Below are 15,130 nucleotides of genomic sequence, written 5' to 3'. Positions count from 1 at the left end.
GATTAAGAGAGGAGAAGCTTTATGCAAAGTTCTCCAAATGTGAGTTCTGGCTCAGTTCAGTGGGTTTCGTGGGGCACGTGGTGTCCAGCGAGGGTATTTAGGTGGACCCGAAGAAGATAGAGGTGGTTCATAGTTGGCCCAGACCGTCCTTAGCTACGGAAATTCGCAGCTTTCTTGGTTTGGCGGGTTATTATCGCCGGTTTGTTCAGGGATTTTCGTCTATTGCATCGCCCTTGACCAAGTTGACTTAGAATGGTGTTTCATTTCAGTGGTCTGATGAGTATGAGGAGAGCTTTAAGAAGCTCAAGACTGCTTTGACCATAGCTCCGGTGTTAGTATTGCCATCAGCTTCAGGTTCTTATACCGTGTATTGTGATGCTTCGAGAGTTGGTATTGGGTGTGTTTTGATGCAGGAGGGTAGAGTTATTGCTTATGCTTCTCGTCAGTTGAAGCCTCATGAGAAGAACTACCATGTTCATGATTTGGAGTTGGCTGCCATTGTTCACGCGTTGAAGATTTGGAGGCATTATTCGTATGGTGTGTCTTGTAAGGTGTATACCGATCATTGTAGCCTCCCGCACTTTTTCAAGCAGAAGGATCTCAATCTGAGGCAGAGGAGGTGGTTGGAGTTGCTTAAGGATTACGACATTACTATCTTGTATCACCCGGGGAAGGCCAATGTGGTGGCCGATGCTTTGAGCCGAAAGGCAGTGAGTATGGGGAGTTTGGCGTATATTCCAGTTGGGGAGAGACCTCTTGCAGTTGACGTTCAGGCTTTCGCCAATCGGTTCGTGAGGTTGGATATTTCGGATCCCACTAGGGTATTGGCTTGTGTGATGTCTCGGTCTTCCTTATATGAGCGCATTAGAGAGCGCCAATATGATGATCCTCATTTGCTTGTCCTTAAGGACAGAGTTCAGCATGATGATGCCAAAGATGTGACTATCGGTGATGATGGGGTGTTGAGGATGCAGGGCCGGATTTGTGTGCCCAATGTGGATAGGCTTCGGGAGTTGATTCTGGAGGAGGCCCATAACTCGCGGTATTCCATTCATCCGGGTGCCGCAAAGATGTATCAGGATATGAGATAGCATTATTGGTGGAGAAGAATGAAGAAAGACATTGTGGGATTTGTAGCTCGGTGTCTCAAATGTCAGCAGGTGAAATATGAGCATCAGAGATCGGGTGGCTTGCTTCAGCGGATGGATATTCTAGAGTGGAAGTGGGAGCGGATCACCATGGACTTTGTAGTTGGGCTCCCACGGACTTTGAAGAAGTTCGATGCTATTTGGGTAATTATGGATTGGCTGACCTAGTCCGCGCACTTCATTCCTATATGTACTACTTACTCTTCAGAGTGGTTGGCAGAGATATATATCCGGGAGATTGTTCGTTTGCATGGTGTCCCAGTTTCCATCATTTCAGATCGAGGCACTCAGTTTACTTCACCGTATTGGAAGTCTGTACAACGAGAGTTGGGTACTCAGGTTGAGTTGAACACCGTTTTTCACCCTCAGACGGACGGGAAGTCCGAGCGCACTATTCAGATATTGGAGGACATGTTACGCGCTTGTGTCATTAATTTCGGAGGGTCATGGGATCAGTTTCTACTGCTCGCAGAGTTTTCTTATAACAATAGTTACCAGTCGAGTATTCAGATGGCTCCATATGAGGCTTTGTATGGGAGGCGGTGTAGATCTCTAGTTGGTTGGTTTGAGCCGGGCGAGGCCAGGCTATTGGGTACAGATTTGGTACAGGATGCTTTAGACAAGGTGAAGGTGATTCAGGAGAGGCTTCGTACAGCGTAGTCGAGGCAAAAGAGCTATGCGGACAGGAAGGTTCGTGATGTGTCCTACATGGCCGGTGAGAAGGTTCTGTTGAAGGTTTCACCCATGAAGTGTGTTATGAGATTTGGAAAGAAGGGTAAATTGAGTCCGCGGTTCATTGGACCTTTTGAGGTACTTCCTAGGATTGGGGAGGTGGATTATGAGCTTGCTTTGCCACCCAGCTTGTCGAGTGTGCACGTTTCTATGCTCCGGAAGTATATTGGGGATCCGTCTCATGTTCTGGATTTCAGCACGGTTCAGTTGGAGGGTGATATGACTTACAATGTGGAGCCAGCAGCTATTTTGGAGCGTCAGGTACGAAAGTTGAGATCAAAGGATATAGCTTCAATGAAAGTCCAATGGAGAGGTCGGCCCGTGGAGGAGGCTACCTGGGAGACCGAGCGGGAGATGCGGAGCAGATATCCTCACCTATTTGAGGCTTCAGGTATATTTCTTGACTCGTTTGAGGACGAACAGTTGTTTAAGAGGGGGAGGATGTAACGACCCGGCCGGTCATCTCATGAGTTACCACTCCGTTTCTCCCATTTCTGCTTCTATTTACTTTAATTATCGGTTTTATATGTGATCGGGTTGGTTGGTTCGGGTTCGGAAAGGTTTTGAGAAGGTTTGAGACACTTAGTCTCTTTTAAGAAAGCTTAAGTTGGAAAAGTCAACCGGATGTTGACTTATGTGTTAGAGGGCTTGGATGTGAGTTCCGATGGTTCGGATAGCTTCGGGAGATGATTTGGGACTTAGGAGCGTGATCGAAATATATTTTGGAGGTCCGGAGTAGGTTTAGGCTTGAATTGGCGAATTGAGTTTTTGGCGTTTTCCGGTTGATAGGTGAGATTTTGATATAGGGGTCGGAATGGAATTAGGGAAGTTGCAGTAGCTTCGTTATGTCATTTGGGATGTGTGTGCAAAATTTCAGGCCATTCGGACGTGGTTTGGTATACTATTTGATCAAAAGCGGAATGCGGAAGATTTTAGAACCTTAGGCTTGAATTCGATGTGTTCTGGTGGTTTTGATGTTGTTTAAGGTGTTTTGAAGGTTGGTATAAGTTTGAATAGTAGTATATGATGTGTTTGTACTGTTGGTTGAGGTCCCGGGGGCCTCGGGGTGATTTCGGATGGTTGGCGGAAGGTTTGGGATTGAGTTTGAGAGCTGAAGTCTTTTGATTGCTGTCATAACCGCATCTGCGGTGGAAGGATCGCAGGTGCGACCACCGCAGATGCGGATAAGGGTCGCAGAAGCGGAGAAGGCCTGGGAAGGCAGAAACCGCAGAAGCGGTTGTGGGACCGCATCTGCGAAGGCGCATGTGCGGAACGTTCATCGCAGATGCGGAAAGTAGGGACTTAAGTGAGGACCGCGGATGCGGTGGTCTTGACCGCAGAAGCGGGAATTGGGCCGCAGATGCGAAATCCCTGGACCAGAACATATAAGTTATTTCCTTCGCGATTTTCAGAGGGTTTCACCATTTTGTTAAAAGCGAGTTCGGGAGTTTTGAGCAATTTTTGAAGAAGGATTTCAAGGGAGCTTCATTGAGGTAAGGAATTTAGACCTAAAACTCGTTCTTATTGTATTAATTCATGGAATAGGGCTGAAATTAATGGAAATTAAGCCAAAATTGAAGGAACTAGGGCTAGAAACTTAGGCCTTTGATTGAGGATTTGAAAGACCATTTGTGGACGGATTTTGGAACTTTTGATATGTATGAACTCGTGGGGAGATAAGGAATCTAATAACGTACAATTTATCGAATTCCGAGACGTGGGACCGAGGGTCGGATTTTGGTAATTTCGGGATTTGCATTGCTTTTTGATTTTTTTGAGTGGGCTTTGTCCCTTTAGCATATTTTGATGATTACGTTCTGATTTTGGTAGATTCGGAGCATCCGGAGACCGATTCGAGGGGCAAAGGCATTGCGGGCTAGACTTCGGGCCGGATTGAGGTGAATAATGATTTTAAATGTTGTCCTGAGGGTATGAAACCCCGGATTACACAAGGTTCGGCTATATTGAGGTGACGCACACACTAGGTGACGAGCGTGGGGTCGTGCACCGTTGGGGATTGTGACTTAGTCCATCCCGAATAACTATTTTATTGCGTATTTGATAGCTAATTATTTGATACTAGTATGTTTTGGGCTACATGCCATATTTGGGCTTCGTGCCAACTATTTGGACCCTCAGGGGAGTTTTACTGATATTTTCCTCACCGTTTGACTTCATACTTGTGCTCAGTCATGCCATATTTTACTGTTTCAAACTCAACTATGTTATTTCGTTTTTAAACATCTTAAATGATATTTTTAAAGATATTTTTGAGCTGAGCTTCATATTTTACTATTGCCCGAGGGGCTTATGAGATTCTGACTGAGTAAGGCCGAGGGCCTGTGTTCTGAGGATACTTTTGGGTCGGGTTGCACGCCGCAACAGAGATATAGTGATTCGTATGAGGCCGAGAGCCTGTTTATGATGCCACGAGATGGCTTGATATTGCGCTTGGGCCGTAAGGGGCCCCTCCCAGAGTCTGTACACCCCTAGTGAGTGCGGCTACCCATTGTGATATGAGATATAGCCCGAGGGGCTGGTATTGTTCTATGATGTAGTCCGCGGGGCTGATTCTGTTGTTGTTACTGAGCCTGAGGGGCGGTTCTTGTGTGTTTACCTTTCTTGCTGATTTTCCTTTATTATTTAACTGTTTGAAAGGTGTTTCATGAGATTTCACTATTTAATTGTGTCTATTGATTTTGATCTGCCTCTTATAGCTTATTGTTGTGTTTAATGTGATTCTATATCGCTCAATCTTCATTTATTGTTATTATTCACTGAGTTGGAGTACTCACTTTACTCCCTGCACCCCTGTGTACAGATTCGGTCGCTACAGGTCCTGCTACTGAGGGTTGATAGTTTCCAGCAGATCTTCGGAGAGTTACTATGTAGCTGTTTGGCGATTCGCAGCCCAGTGCATTCTCCCTCTATTTTATTTCCTTTCTGATTCAGTTATGTAGTAGTGGAGTAGACTTTCAGACTTGTAGTATTGTTTTAGATGCTCATGACTGGTGACACCCCGATGTTGGGTTGTGTTGGTTTTAAATTCCGCAAATTATACTGTTAACCTTTGTTTTTGGATTTTATTTATGTAAAAGACTTAGTATTTATTAATTTAATTGCTTATAGTGAATTGGGAGTGTGTCGGCTGGCCTTGTCTTCACGAGAGGCGCCATCACGACCGGGTCCGGGTTTAGGGTCGTGACACATACACTTGCACATTACTTCAAGAAAAAGCTGCAAGATAATCCTATGTATAAGATTAAAGAGATGAGAGCAGATATCAAAAATGTGTTTAATACAAATGTCAGTTATGGAAAGTGTAAGAGGGCTAAAAGAGAGATTTTAGAGAAACTAGAAGGCAATTTTACAGATGGCTACAATAACATTGAGGCATATGCCAATGAACTTAGAGAAAGTAATCCAGTGAGTGATGTGATCATTAACTTGTCAAATGATGCACTTGCTTAAGGTGTTAGAAGATTCTTGAGAATGTATATTTGCTTCCATGCTCTTAAGATGGGTTTAAGGAAGGTTTGAGACCTTTCATTGGCTTGGATGGGACCTTTCTTAAAGGGAAATCCAAAGGTTAATTGTTAATTGCTGTTGGTTTGGACTGTAATAACCAAACCTATCCTCTAGCTTGGGCAATTGTAGATAAAGAAACTAAGAAAACATGGAATTGGTTCTTGGAATTGCTTCAAAGGTCATTGGATCTCAAAGAGGGTGAAGGGATTACCTTCATGTCAGACATGCAGAAGGTAGTCTTTCCATTCTAGTTATTTATTTCCTTACTGTTAAGTCTATCTTATTTGTGTCCTTTAACTATTTTTATTTGAATTTATTTTATGTAGGGATTGATTCAGGCAGTCCATATTGTGCTTCCAGAGTCAAATCATAGATATTGTGTTAAACATATTGAGGCAAACTGGTGCAAAAAACGGAGAATAGATGAGTTCAAGAAGTTGTTATGGTGGTGTTCATGGTGCTCACATGAGGAAGACTTCAAGGACCAGTTGAAGAGCATTGGTAAACTGGATAAGGAAGCTGCAGAAGCCTTACTCAAATATCCTCCACAAGCTTGGTGTAGAGCCTATTTTGACACAGTGTGTAAGAACCAAAGAGTTGACAATAATTTCACAGAATTCATAAATGCATGGATTTTAGAAGCTAGGTAGAAGCCAATCATTGACATGCTTGAGGATATAAGGATTAAGCTTATGAACCAGTTGAGGGAGAGAGAAGAATCTGCTAGTCTATGAGCTACATCTTTCAGTCCACATAGCATGAAGTTATACAATGAGTACCTGAAGATAGCTAATAGATGTGTTGTTAACTCCAATGGTGAATTTGGATATGAAGTCAGAGAAGAGGGAGATATGCACACTGTCAATATGCAGTGGCGGATCTAGGATTTTAAAGTAATGGGTGCTCGCTCCATTGCACATGCTACGGCCATAAAAAATAAAATAAAAAGACAAATCAGAGAGAAAGAGATTTTTCTCGTTTTGATTATGGAACTAAAGAGGAGGCTAAGGGTTAAAGTGTTAATGCAAATATTTTATTTTAATTCTACTTCCACGATGAATTAGATTAATGAGAAAAAAAAAGTCAAGGAAAAAAAGGCAAAGTAAGCAATGGGAAAATAAAAGGGGAAGTCTGTTAAAAAAATAAAGAAAAAAAAGATCTGCATTGAAGAAATTAAAGAAACAAAGCCAGCGAGTAGAAGAAGAAACAAGAAGGGAATAAAACGTAAAAGAAAAATCAGCAAAAGTTCATAAAACCAACGTTGTAAGCGAGAATCGAACTAAAGACCTCAAAGCTAGCGGCAGCTCTGATTTCCACTTCTTTTGCCAACGCACCCACCGTAGCTTTCGCTCAATGGGTGCTTTCACAGTTACATGTCAAAATTCTTAGAGTTTCTGTATAAGCATATGCTTGTCTAGCTGGGACCAATGGGTGCTCGAGCACCCACTCCACTGTATGTGGATCCGCCTCTGTCAATATGGCTATGAAGAGATGCACATGTAGGGGATGGGATCTCACTGGAATTGCATGCCCCTATGCCATTAAAGCAATTCAGTACAAGAAGATGGATCCTTTGGAGGAAATAAATTGGTGGTATAGCAAAGAAGCATACATGCTTACTTATAAACACAAATTGCAGCCAGTCAGGGGTAAAAAATTTTGGAAAGTTGAAGAATATCAAGCAATGAAACCACCCGAGTTAGTCAAGTTGGCTAGGAGGCCTAAAATCAAGAGATCAAGGCAGAAAGATGAAGCAATCAAGAGGCAAGGTGAGTGGGGAGTTTCTAGGAAGGGAAGAGTTATGACATGCAGCAATTGTGGAGAGACAAAGCATAATGGTAGGGGATGTGACAAGGTAAGAATTAATTCAGTTATTTCATTCACTCATTAATGGATTTATCTAACATCTCTAACTTGTTTAATAGCCACCCAACAAGGAGAAAAGGCAAAGAATGCTTGATGAAGATGAAGAAGTGGGGCAATATCCACAAGAAGAAATCAATCTTACTGTACCCCAATGTAGTCAAGCAAGTCAAGGCCTAGAGTTTGTTTTCATGCCTACACCAGGTGTCTATGGTGAGACTTCAAGCAGTTCATTTCCTGCTTTTGAGCATCCAGAACTAGAAAATGAACCAGCTATAAGGCCTATGGTTGTGTCAGAAGAAAAAACAAGGCTTCAACAGAGACAACAACCATCACAACCTTTAGGATCAAGGATAATTGCATTCAAAGGTGATCATAATGGTTTAAGTGTTCCATCAAATCTTCCTTACTCACCAGGCAGCCTCACATGGAAGGAAAAGCTGCTATTACTGGAAGACAATTGGAAATGCAAAGTAGGCAAGAATTGAGAAGTTGGTGCCAAGGAAGAGAAACAAATGATGTGTGGTAGTTGAAGTCTTTTGGGCTTGTAGTTACTGCATTCTGACAGTATAATCAACTGCTATTTTTTTGTTTAATTTGATGGTAAATTGGAGGTCGTATTATGACCAAGGGTCTGTAAGTTTTTGTGGGTCATAATTTTGCATCCAACAGTCCATCAAACTGAAATTTGCTAAGTTAAGCATTATGCAATTGATTTTAGTATTTGTTTAGTGCTGCTGGGCAGATTTGTTTAGTTACTGTTAAGCAATATGCAGGCAGATTTGTTTAGTTATTGTTAAGCGAAATGCAGATTTTAGTGCTGCTGTTAAGCAATATGCAGATTCGTCTCATTTTAGATGTTATGCAGATGCAGATTTGTCTCATTTTAGTGTCTTATTTCAGTGTACTAATAAGCAGTCCGATTTGCTGCTACTCTTATGAGTAAGGATGAAATAGACAATGTCTCATTTCAATAAGAAGATAACAATTCTAGACTAAAGAACCTGGAAACACCAAGTTTATATTTACCAAGTACATATTTACCAAGCAGAACTAAGTTCACATTTACCAAGTGCCAAAGTAGTTAATACACCAAATTCACTATTTGAAAACAGAACTAAAGAACATGGAAACACTTCATAATATCCCAGAAATAAGGCACCAAGTTAAGACTTCATATTTAGGACTTGGTACCAATACCAAGTAAAAACATAACTAAAATGCTTCATTGTTTACAGCTTAAGTACCAATACAAAAACTTAAAAAGTTACACTTCATATATCAACTTCACTTCATTAGCATTGCAGCAACAAATCCTATAAATATTGCCCATGAAATCATAATGACAATCTTCATATTTAGGACTTTCTCTTTCAATTTATGGGCTTTGTTCGCTTCCGAATTCTTTAAAGCCTTCAAGCCGTCCACTCTTTCCTTTAATCTGTCCCTTTCAAAAATAATCGCATCCAATGTCGACTTCATATTGTTGAGTTTAACATTAGCAGCATCCAATTTGTAATTCATATTGTTAATTGTAATGAGCGCTCGATCTGGTAACACATCATCTTGCCATTCTCAATAACCGCACGAGCTTATCTACCAACACAAAGGATACAACTTGTAATTAGGAACCACTAATACAAGGGGAGAAATTAAATTATCGAAAAAATCAAATGGAACCAGAATAAAAGAAATAATACATACATCAGGTTTGGGGCACTTAAAGAATCTCCTTCCGGGATTATATGGAGTCATTGAAGTGAAGTGGTTGGCAATTTTCCCACAATGGCAGCTCATCTTTGATGAATAACTACTTTCTGACATGAGAAAACTTGCTATGGTGGAAAACCTTCACAACCCCTTCTATGAAGTTAAGAAAAAAGCAAATGGGAGAGAAAGACTTTACAATGGAGCTGAAAATAGCGATGGGAATGAACCCTAGGTATTTTCTTTCTGAGGGAGATGAAAAGCTCGATGGAAAAATGGACTAAATTTTACCGATGGGTCTAAGTTTATTGGTTGGGTCGGGCGGGTTTTAATTAAAAGTGGGGCGGGTTAGTTGGTCCAATAAGAGGATGCCACATGCTCCTTAAAAATCTGGGAGGGTGCTTTTCACGGGTAAGGGATAAATGTGCAACTAATATATAACGGTGGGGATATTTTTGATAAGAAACTCAAACGCATAAGGCTTATTTATGATAGTAAAAGGGCAAATCAGACCCTTAATGGTTTTTAATTTTATTTTTTGAAATGCATGACCAAAGCTTAGTTATTCGATGACAAAAAGATGACGGTATTCAAATCACTTGTAGGAATTGATAGAGCCCATTTCTCTACTTTTTACTGGTCCAGGCCCACGGTATAAATGTGTAGGTTCTTACTAACCCAGCCCATAGACTGTTTCCGCAGACACAATTAGGTATAAATCTCAACAATCCATCACATGCATCTTCCTTTTTCTCTTCAGCTGGTTGAGGCAGCTGAGCTCCGCAAACTAAACCCTAGCTCCTCTGCCCTCCTCCTTCTTCCACTTTCTCTTCTCTCTCCATTAACACCACAACTTAATCCATTTTTAAGATCAGCATCAAAATTAGGTTATCAGAAAAGGTAATATCTGTCCCTCTGTTTTATTTTATTTTTTTTGCTTTTGCTTTTGCTTTTGCTTTTTATCATTTCTAAAGTTATGCGCTTATTTGAACAAAGAAGAAACGATGTAATGCGATGTGCTCAATATAGCTTCTCTCGAATCTATACAACGTTATTTTTATTTTTATTTTTACCTTTTTAATACTGCTGATTTTTGTTCCTGTTTAATAGATACTTGTAATTTCTTCTATTTGCGTCTGTGTCGGTGTTTTTCTCCCTATTTGGTCGCGTTGTTATGGAAAGGGAATCAAATGTTTAATAAATGTTTAATGCTGCTTTTTTTGGTTCTATTTGTTAGCTTATTCTGAAACTTATATCTGTGTCTATGTACGTTTATGTGTTATTCTCATTTTATTAAGATGAAGAAAATTTTGACTAAGATTTTGGAGAAAAGGTTACTCAGTACTGCTCGGGAAGTTTCTGAATTTCTAAATTTTATTTCCAAGCGGAATAGTACATGTCCTCTTTTATACCATATATTGGTTAAATTGATCATTGAAAAGCAAAAAGAGTCTAATTTTGGGGTGGGAGTAATCTTGTATATGTTTTAATAAAGTTGAATGGAAAGTGATACTGTTTGGACGAAGTAATTTTGTGTGTTTATATAAGTAAAACTGATTTCATTGGTACTGAATGTACACAGTGGCCTTGCATGTATCTGAGGATATGATCAAGGTCATGGAATAAGTATTATGATGAATTCTTTTGATTGTAGCTTGGCAAAATGATTTATTGATGCTCTAAAGTTTCAATAGCTTTATCAGCTGCATTTTTCCGTGGAGAAAGATTGGCGTTTTCATATTTTCCTTGGAGTTAATTATAAGCTTCAGTTTCAATGCATGCAATTTGGTCCCAGACCAAATTTTGGAACCTATTCAACTCAGGTTTTGAAGCTTATTTATTTAAGCAAAGCTGTGTGAGTTTGGCAGTCTTGAATCATTTGACATGTGATAAGTTTTTGATTGCCCAGATTGTTTGTTGATGGAAAGTGTTGGTCGTTGTAATCATTTTATTTTCTTGCTGCTTTCAAACTGTGATAAAGTATATCAAGATATCAAAGCAACATGGTCCCCCCTCTGTTTTCTTAAAAAAGGGCACATCTCATGCATCCCATATTCACGCAGGGTCTGGGCTAGGACCTTGCCCCTAGGGTTGTGATGTAGGCAGCCTACCCTGATGCCAACATACCCTCTATTTTCGTATTCCAACTTTTTGCCTCTGAAGCTGTTGTAGTAATCTGACTCCACTTTGTTTTTGTGCCTTAACACTTTCATGAAATATATCAATCAACTACGCCTGAATCCCATCCTGTGTCTTTTTGTTCTATTTATGGTCATTTCAATTCAATACTACTAGGCAAATTAGGAGCTTTTTACAACTGGAGGTTCTTTAAATCTCAGACTTATGCCTACATGGACAGCCAACAACCTTTCGGTAGCTATCCACACAAGCATATAATGTTGTGTAAATAGAGGCCAGTAAGTAAAAAATTGGAGGTTGACCGTAGATGTGACAACTGCTGGCCCATGCAAGTTTTAACCAGAAGAATAAAAAGACTCATGCATCTAATGTATGTAACAACCTCTTGTATATGGGAGTTTTCTCCCTTTTGATTAATACAATTTACCTTATCAAAAAAAAATGTATGTAACAACCCAACTAAGCCTGAATGCCAAATACCTGGTATAGCCATAAAGTATTCTTTTCTTAGTGATTTTTTCAAGCTGCTGCATGCAGTAAGACATGCACTTCTTTTGTGATGATCGGTAACTATTATTTCCCAGTCTCCACACTGTCTTTGACTTATTATTTGATGTGTTGTAATTATTTTTCCTCATTAATGCAGGCTGGAGACTGTAAAAGGCTGCTCTCATCTCCTGCCCCAAGTGTAGTAGTTGGTAGATGTGTTCATATTCATCTTCTAAACTTGAGGGCTAAACTTTCTCTATGGCTTCCAGGAGTAGCATCCGTCTTATTTCATACTCAGAAGAGCTTATAAATGGTGAACCCATCTATATTTCCTCAAACTGCTTTCCTATTAAAGCTCTCAAATATGAGCCTGCTGGGCTTTCTTTTCACTCTGCTGCTCTTAGACTGAGTGGGCATGTTGAGAAAGAAGTCTCCAAAGACAGTAAAGAAGATGTTCCTACTGAAAAGGAACAGTCATTTACATATTCATCAGAATCATACAGCTCTAAGGGTAAAAAGAAATCTTCAACTGGGGAAAAGGTACAAGATCATTATGCATTGTTAGGGTTGAGCCATTTAAGATATCTTGCTTCTGAGGATCAGATAAGGAAGAGCTATCGTGATGCTGCATTGAGGCATCATCCTGACAAGCTGGCTTCTCTTCTTCTAGCTGAGGAAACTGAAGCTGCAAAACAAGCTAAGAAGGAGGAAATAGAAAACCACTTCAAAGCTATTCAGGAAGCATATGAGGTTCTTATTGACCCTGTTAGAAGAAGGATTTATGATTCCACAGATGAATTTGATGATGAAATCCCAACTGAATGTGCTCCACAAGATTTTTTTAAGGTCTTTGGACCTGCATTTTTGAGGAATGGACGTTGGTCTGTCACCCAACCTGTCCCTTCATTGGGTGATGAGAATACTCCAATTAAAGAAGTGGATAGCTTTTATAATTTCTGGTACAGCTTCAAAAGCTGGAGAGAGTTCCCACATGCTGATGAGTTTGACCTTGAACAAGCTGAATCTCGTGATCATAAGAGGTGGATGGAGAGGCAGAATGCGAAACTGTCAGAGAAGGCTAGAAAAGAAGAAATAGCTAGGATACGCACACTTGTTGACAATGCCTATAAGAGAGACCCTAGAATCCTGGGAAGAAAAGAAGCAGAGAAAGCAGAGAAGCAGAAAAAGAAGGAAGCTAAACTACTGGCAAAGAAATTACAGGAGGAAGAAGCAGCTAGGATTGCTGAGGAGGAAAAGCGTAAGAAGGAGGAGGAGGGAAAAAGAGCTGCCGAAGTGGCTTTGCAGCAGAAGAAGTTGAAGGAGAAAGAAAAGAAATTGTTGCGAAAAGAGCGGAGCCGTTTAAGAGCCCTTGCAGCTCCTGTTTTGTCCCAACATTTGCTTGGGCTAGCTGATGATGATATAGAAGGTTTATGCATGTCACTTGACATTGAGCAACTGAGGAACTTGTGTGATAAAGCCGATGGAAAGGATGAGCTTATGATAGCTGAACTTCTCAGGGAGGCACTTGGACATGACCACAACTTGAAATATGAGAATAAGGGCGAAAAAAGTAAGTCACATCAAAATGGTTCTCTGGAGGGTAAAAGACAAGTTCCTCTGATGAGCAGTGAGAAAAGGGAGAAACCTTGGAGCAAGGAAGAAATTGATCTTCTGAGAAAGGGAATGCTGAAATATCCTAAAGGAACATCTCGAAGATGGGAAGTTATTTCCGAGTATATTGGTACCGGAAGGACAGTTGAAGAGATCTTGAAGGCTACAAAAACAGTTCTGCTCCAGAAGCCTGACTCTGCTAAAGCCTTTGACTCCTTCCTCGAGAAGAGAAAACCCGCACCGACTATTGCATCTCCTCTTTCCACAAGAGCAGAAGTAGAGGGGGTAGAAAACAGTAGCAAGCCTGAAAGTGAAAGTGCTAAGTTAGCTGATTCTCAGGAGTCCCCCAGTCAAAACACAAACAGCCAGAACACTGAGGATGCACCTACTGCAAACGGGGTCTCCTCAAGTTCCGATTCAGACATATGGTCTGCTGTTCAAGAAAAAGCTTTAGTTCAAGCTCTGAAAACCTTCCCCAAGGAAACCAGCCAGCGGTGGGAACGAGTTGCAACTGCAGTCCCTGGAAAGACCATGAACCAGTGTAAAAAGAAGTTTGCATTACTCAAAGAGAACTTCAGGAACAAGAAAGGTGCAGTGTGAGGTTAGTGGTGGTTGAAACTTCTGAGTCTAGTTTTTCCGATTTCTATCATTTTATTGTTCAGGAGCAGCCGCAACAAGCTCACACGTGAAATGTGACAACATACCATCCACTTTCGCGGCCATTTTTGTCATTAAGCAGTAGCATTTACTTATCTTACTATCAGTACGGCATTGTGAAGTTACTATACTGGAATACATTAATCTTTGATGGGAAATACCGATGATACCTAAAGTTATGCATCTTTCTATTTATTTTGATGGTTGGCCTCGTAATTTAGATTCCTCTTTCCTTCATTAAAAAAATTGCTTGTTTTCATTCCCCCTCCTGTTTGGGTCGAGTTTCTTTGACCTTGCATTGGGGGCTTTTATATATCTGGGCGTGTTTAGTAATTGCTTTGGAACTGACCCTTGTGGATTTACTCTTCCCGCATCATACAAGATGGATTATGAGTTATCCAGTAATTGTTAGCGAATATGTTGATTCATATGTAAAAAATTTCTTCTAGAAATAGAATTAACTATAAAATGTGATGAAAATGAGTAAGAACGAGTCCCATGGAACTTGTTGAGTAGATATAGAAATGGAACATCTCTTTCTACAGAAGGGGACTCCATTGGGTGGAAATGGCCTCTTTTAAGGACAAAAACCTTGATGTTAAGATTCACGCTGTTCCCCTCTTTTTCATTGTATCAGGTTAATATGTACTTCATTGATGCCTGTGTCCTTGTATATTAATTGAGTTTTTGCCAAATCACCCCGCTCCTGAACTTTAATTACATCCTCCTAATATTTCACTTAACAGAGAACATCCCTAAGTTTTCTGGTAAGTTTTCCACTTCTAGCAGATACTGCTGCTCTTCCTTATTCTTTTAATTCTCTTCAAAAGAACAACACGAGACTTGGCCAATAAAGGGTCTTTCCTAGTCTCTGAAGCAGAGAAGACTTGGCCAACTAATTTTGGATCACCACTTGATTTCAGGACAATAAGCCCTCTTTGATCTTGTTAAGCACTTTTTATGTGATCGATCTTCTCCTACATAGCTTCTATTTTCATTTTTGCTCCCAAATTATCCACTGGGATCGGTCACCCTCTAGTCCTCTTCATTCCAAAGATCTATTTCTTTCATCTAATTTATGACCACGCACCTCAGCTACGAGATACGATACTTTCCGCAGAAATAGATGATCTGAAAGAACAGTGAACTTCTAAAGAAAACAATCTCGATGATGTATTTCTTTTCATTACATTGAATTTTCATTACTCTAATTGTATTTGTATTCGGCATGTCTGCGATGCGCCCCAAGGAGAGAA

At 40.4% G+C, this 15,130-nt stretch overlaps 1 protein-coding gene across 1 annotated transcript; it reads left to right on the top strand.

The window, feature by feature from the left end:
- On the top strand, nt 9,717–14,075 carry LOC109233164 (dnaJ homolog subfamily C member 2). Its single transcript, XM_019398944.1, has 2 exons — nt 9,717–9,878; nt 11,764–14,075. Exon 2 carries the CDS (start codon nt 11,865–11,867, stop codon nt 13,815–13,817), a length of 1,953 nt encoding a protein of 650 aa, XP_019254489.1. The 5' UTR covers nt 9,717–9,878; nt 11,764–11,864; the 3' UTR covers nt 13,818–14,075.

The sequence above is a fragment of the Nicotiana attenuata genome, chromosome 10, assembly GCF_001879085.1.
Source record: "Nicotiana attenuata strain UT chromosome 10, NIATTr2, whole genome shotgun sequence".
Classification (NCBI taxonomy): domain Eukaryota; kingdom Viridiplantae; phylum Streptophyta; class Magnoliopsida; order Solanales; family Solanaceae; genus Nicotiana; species Nicotiana attenuata.
This window is presented reverse-complemented; position numbering and strand designations above follow the sequence as displayed.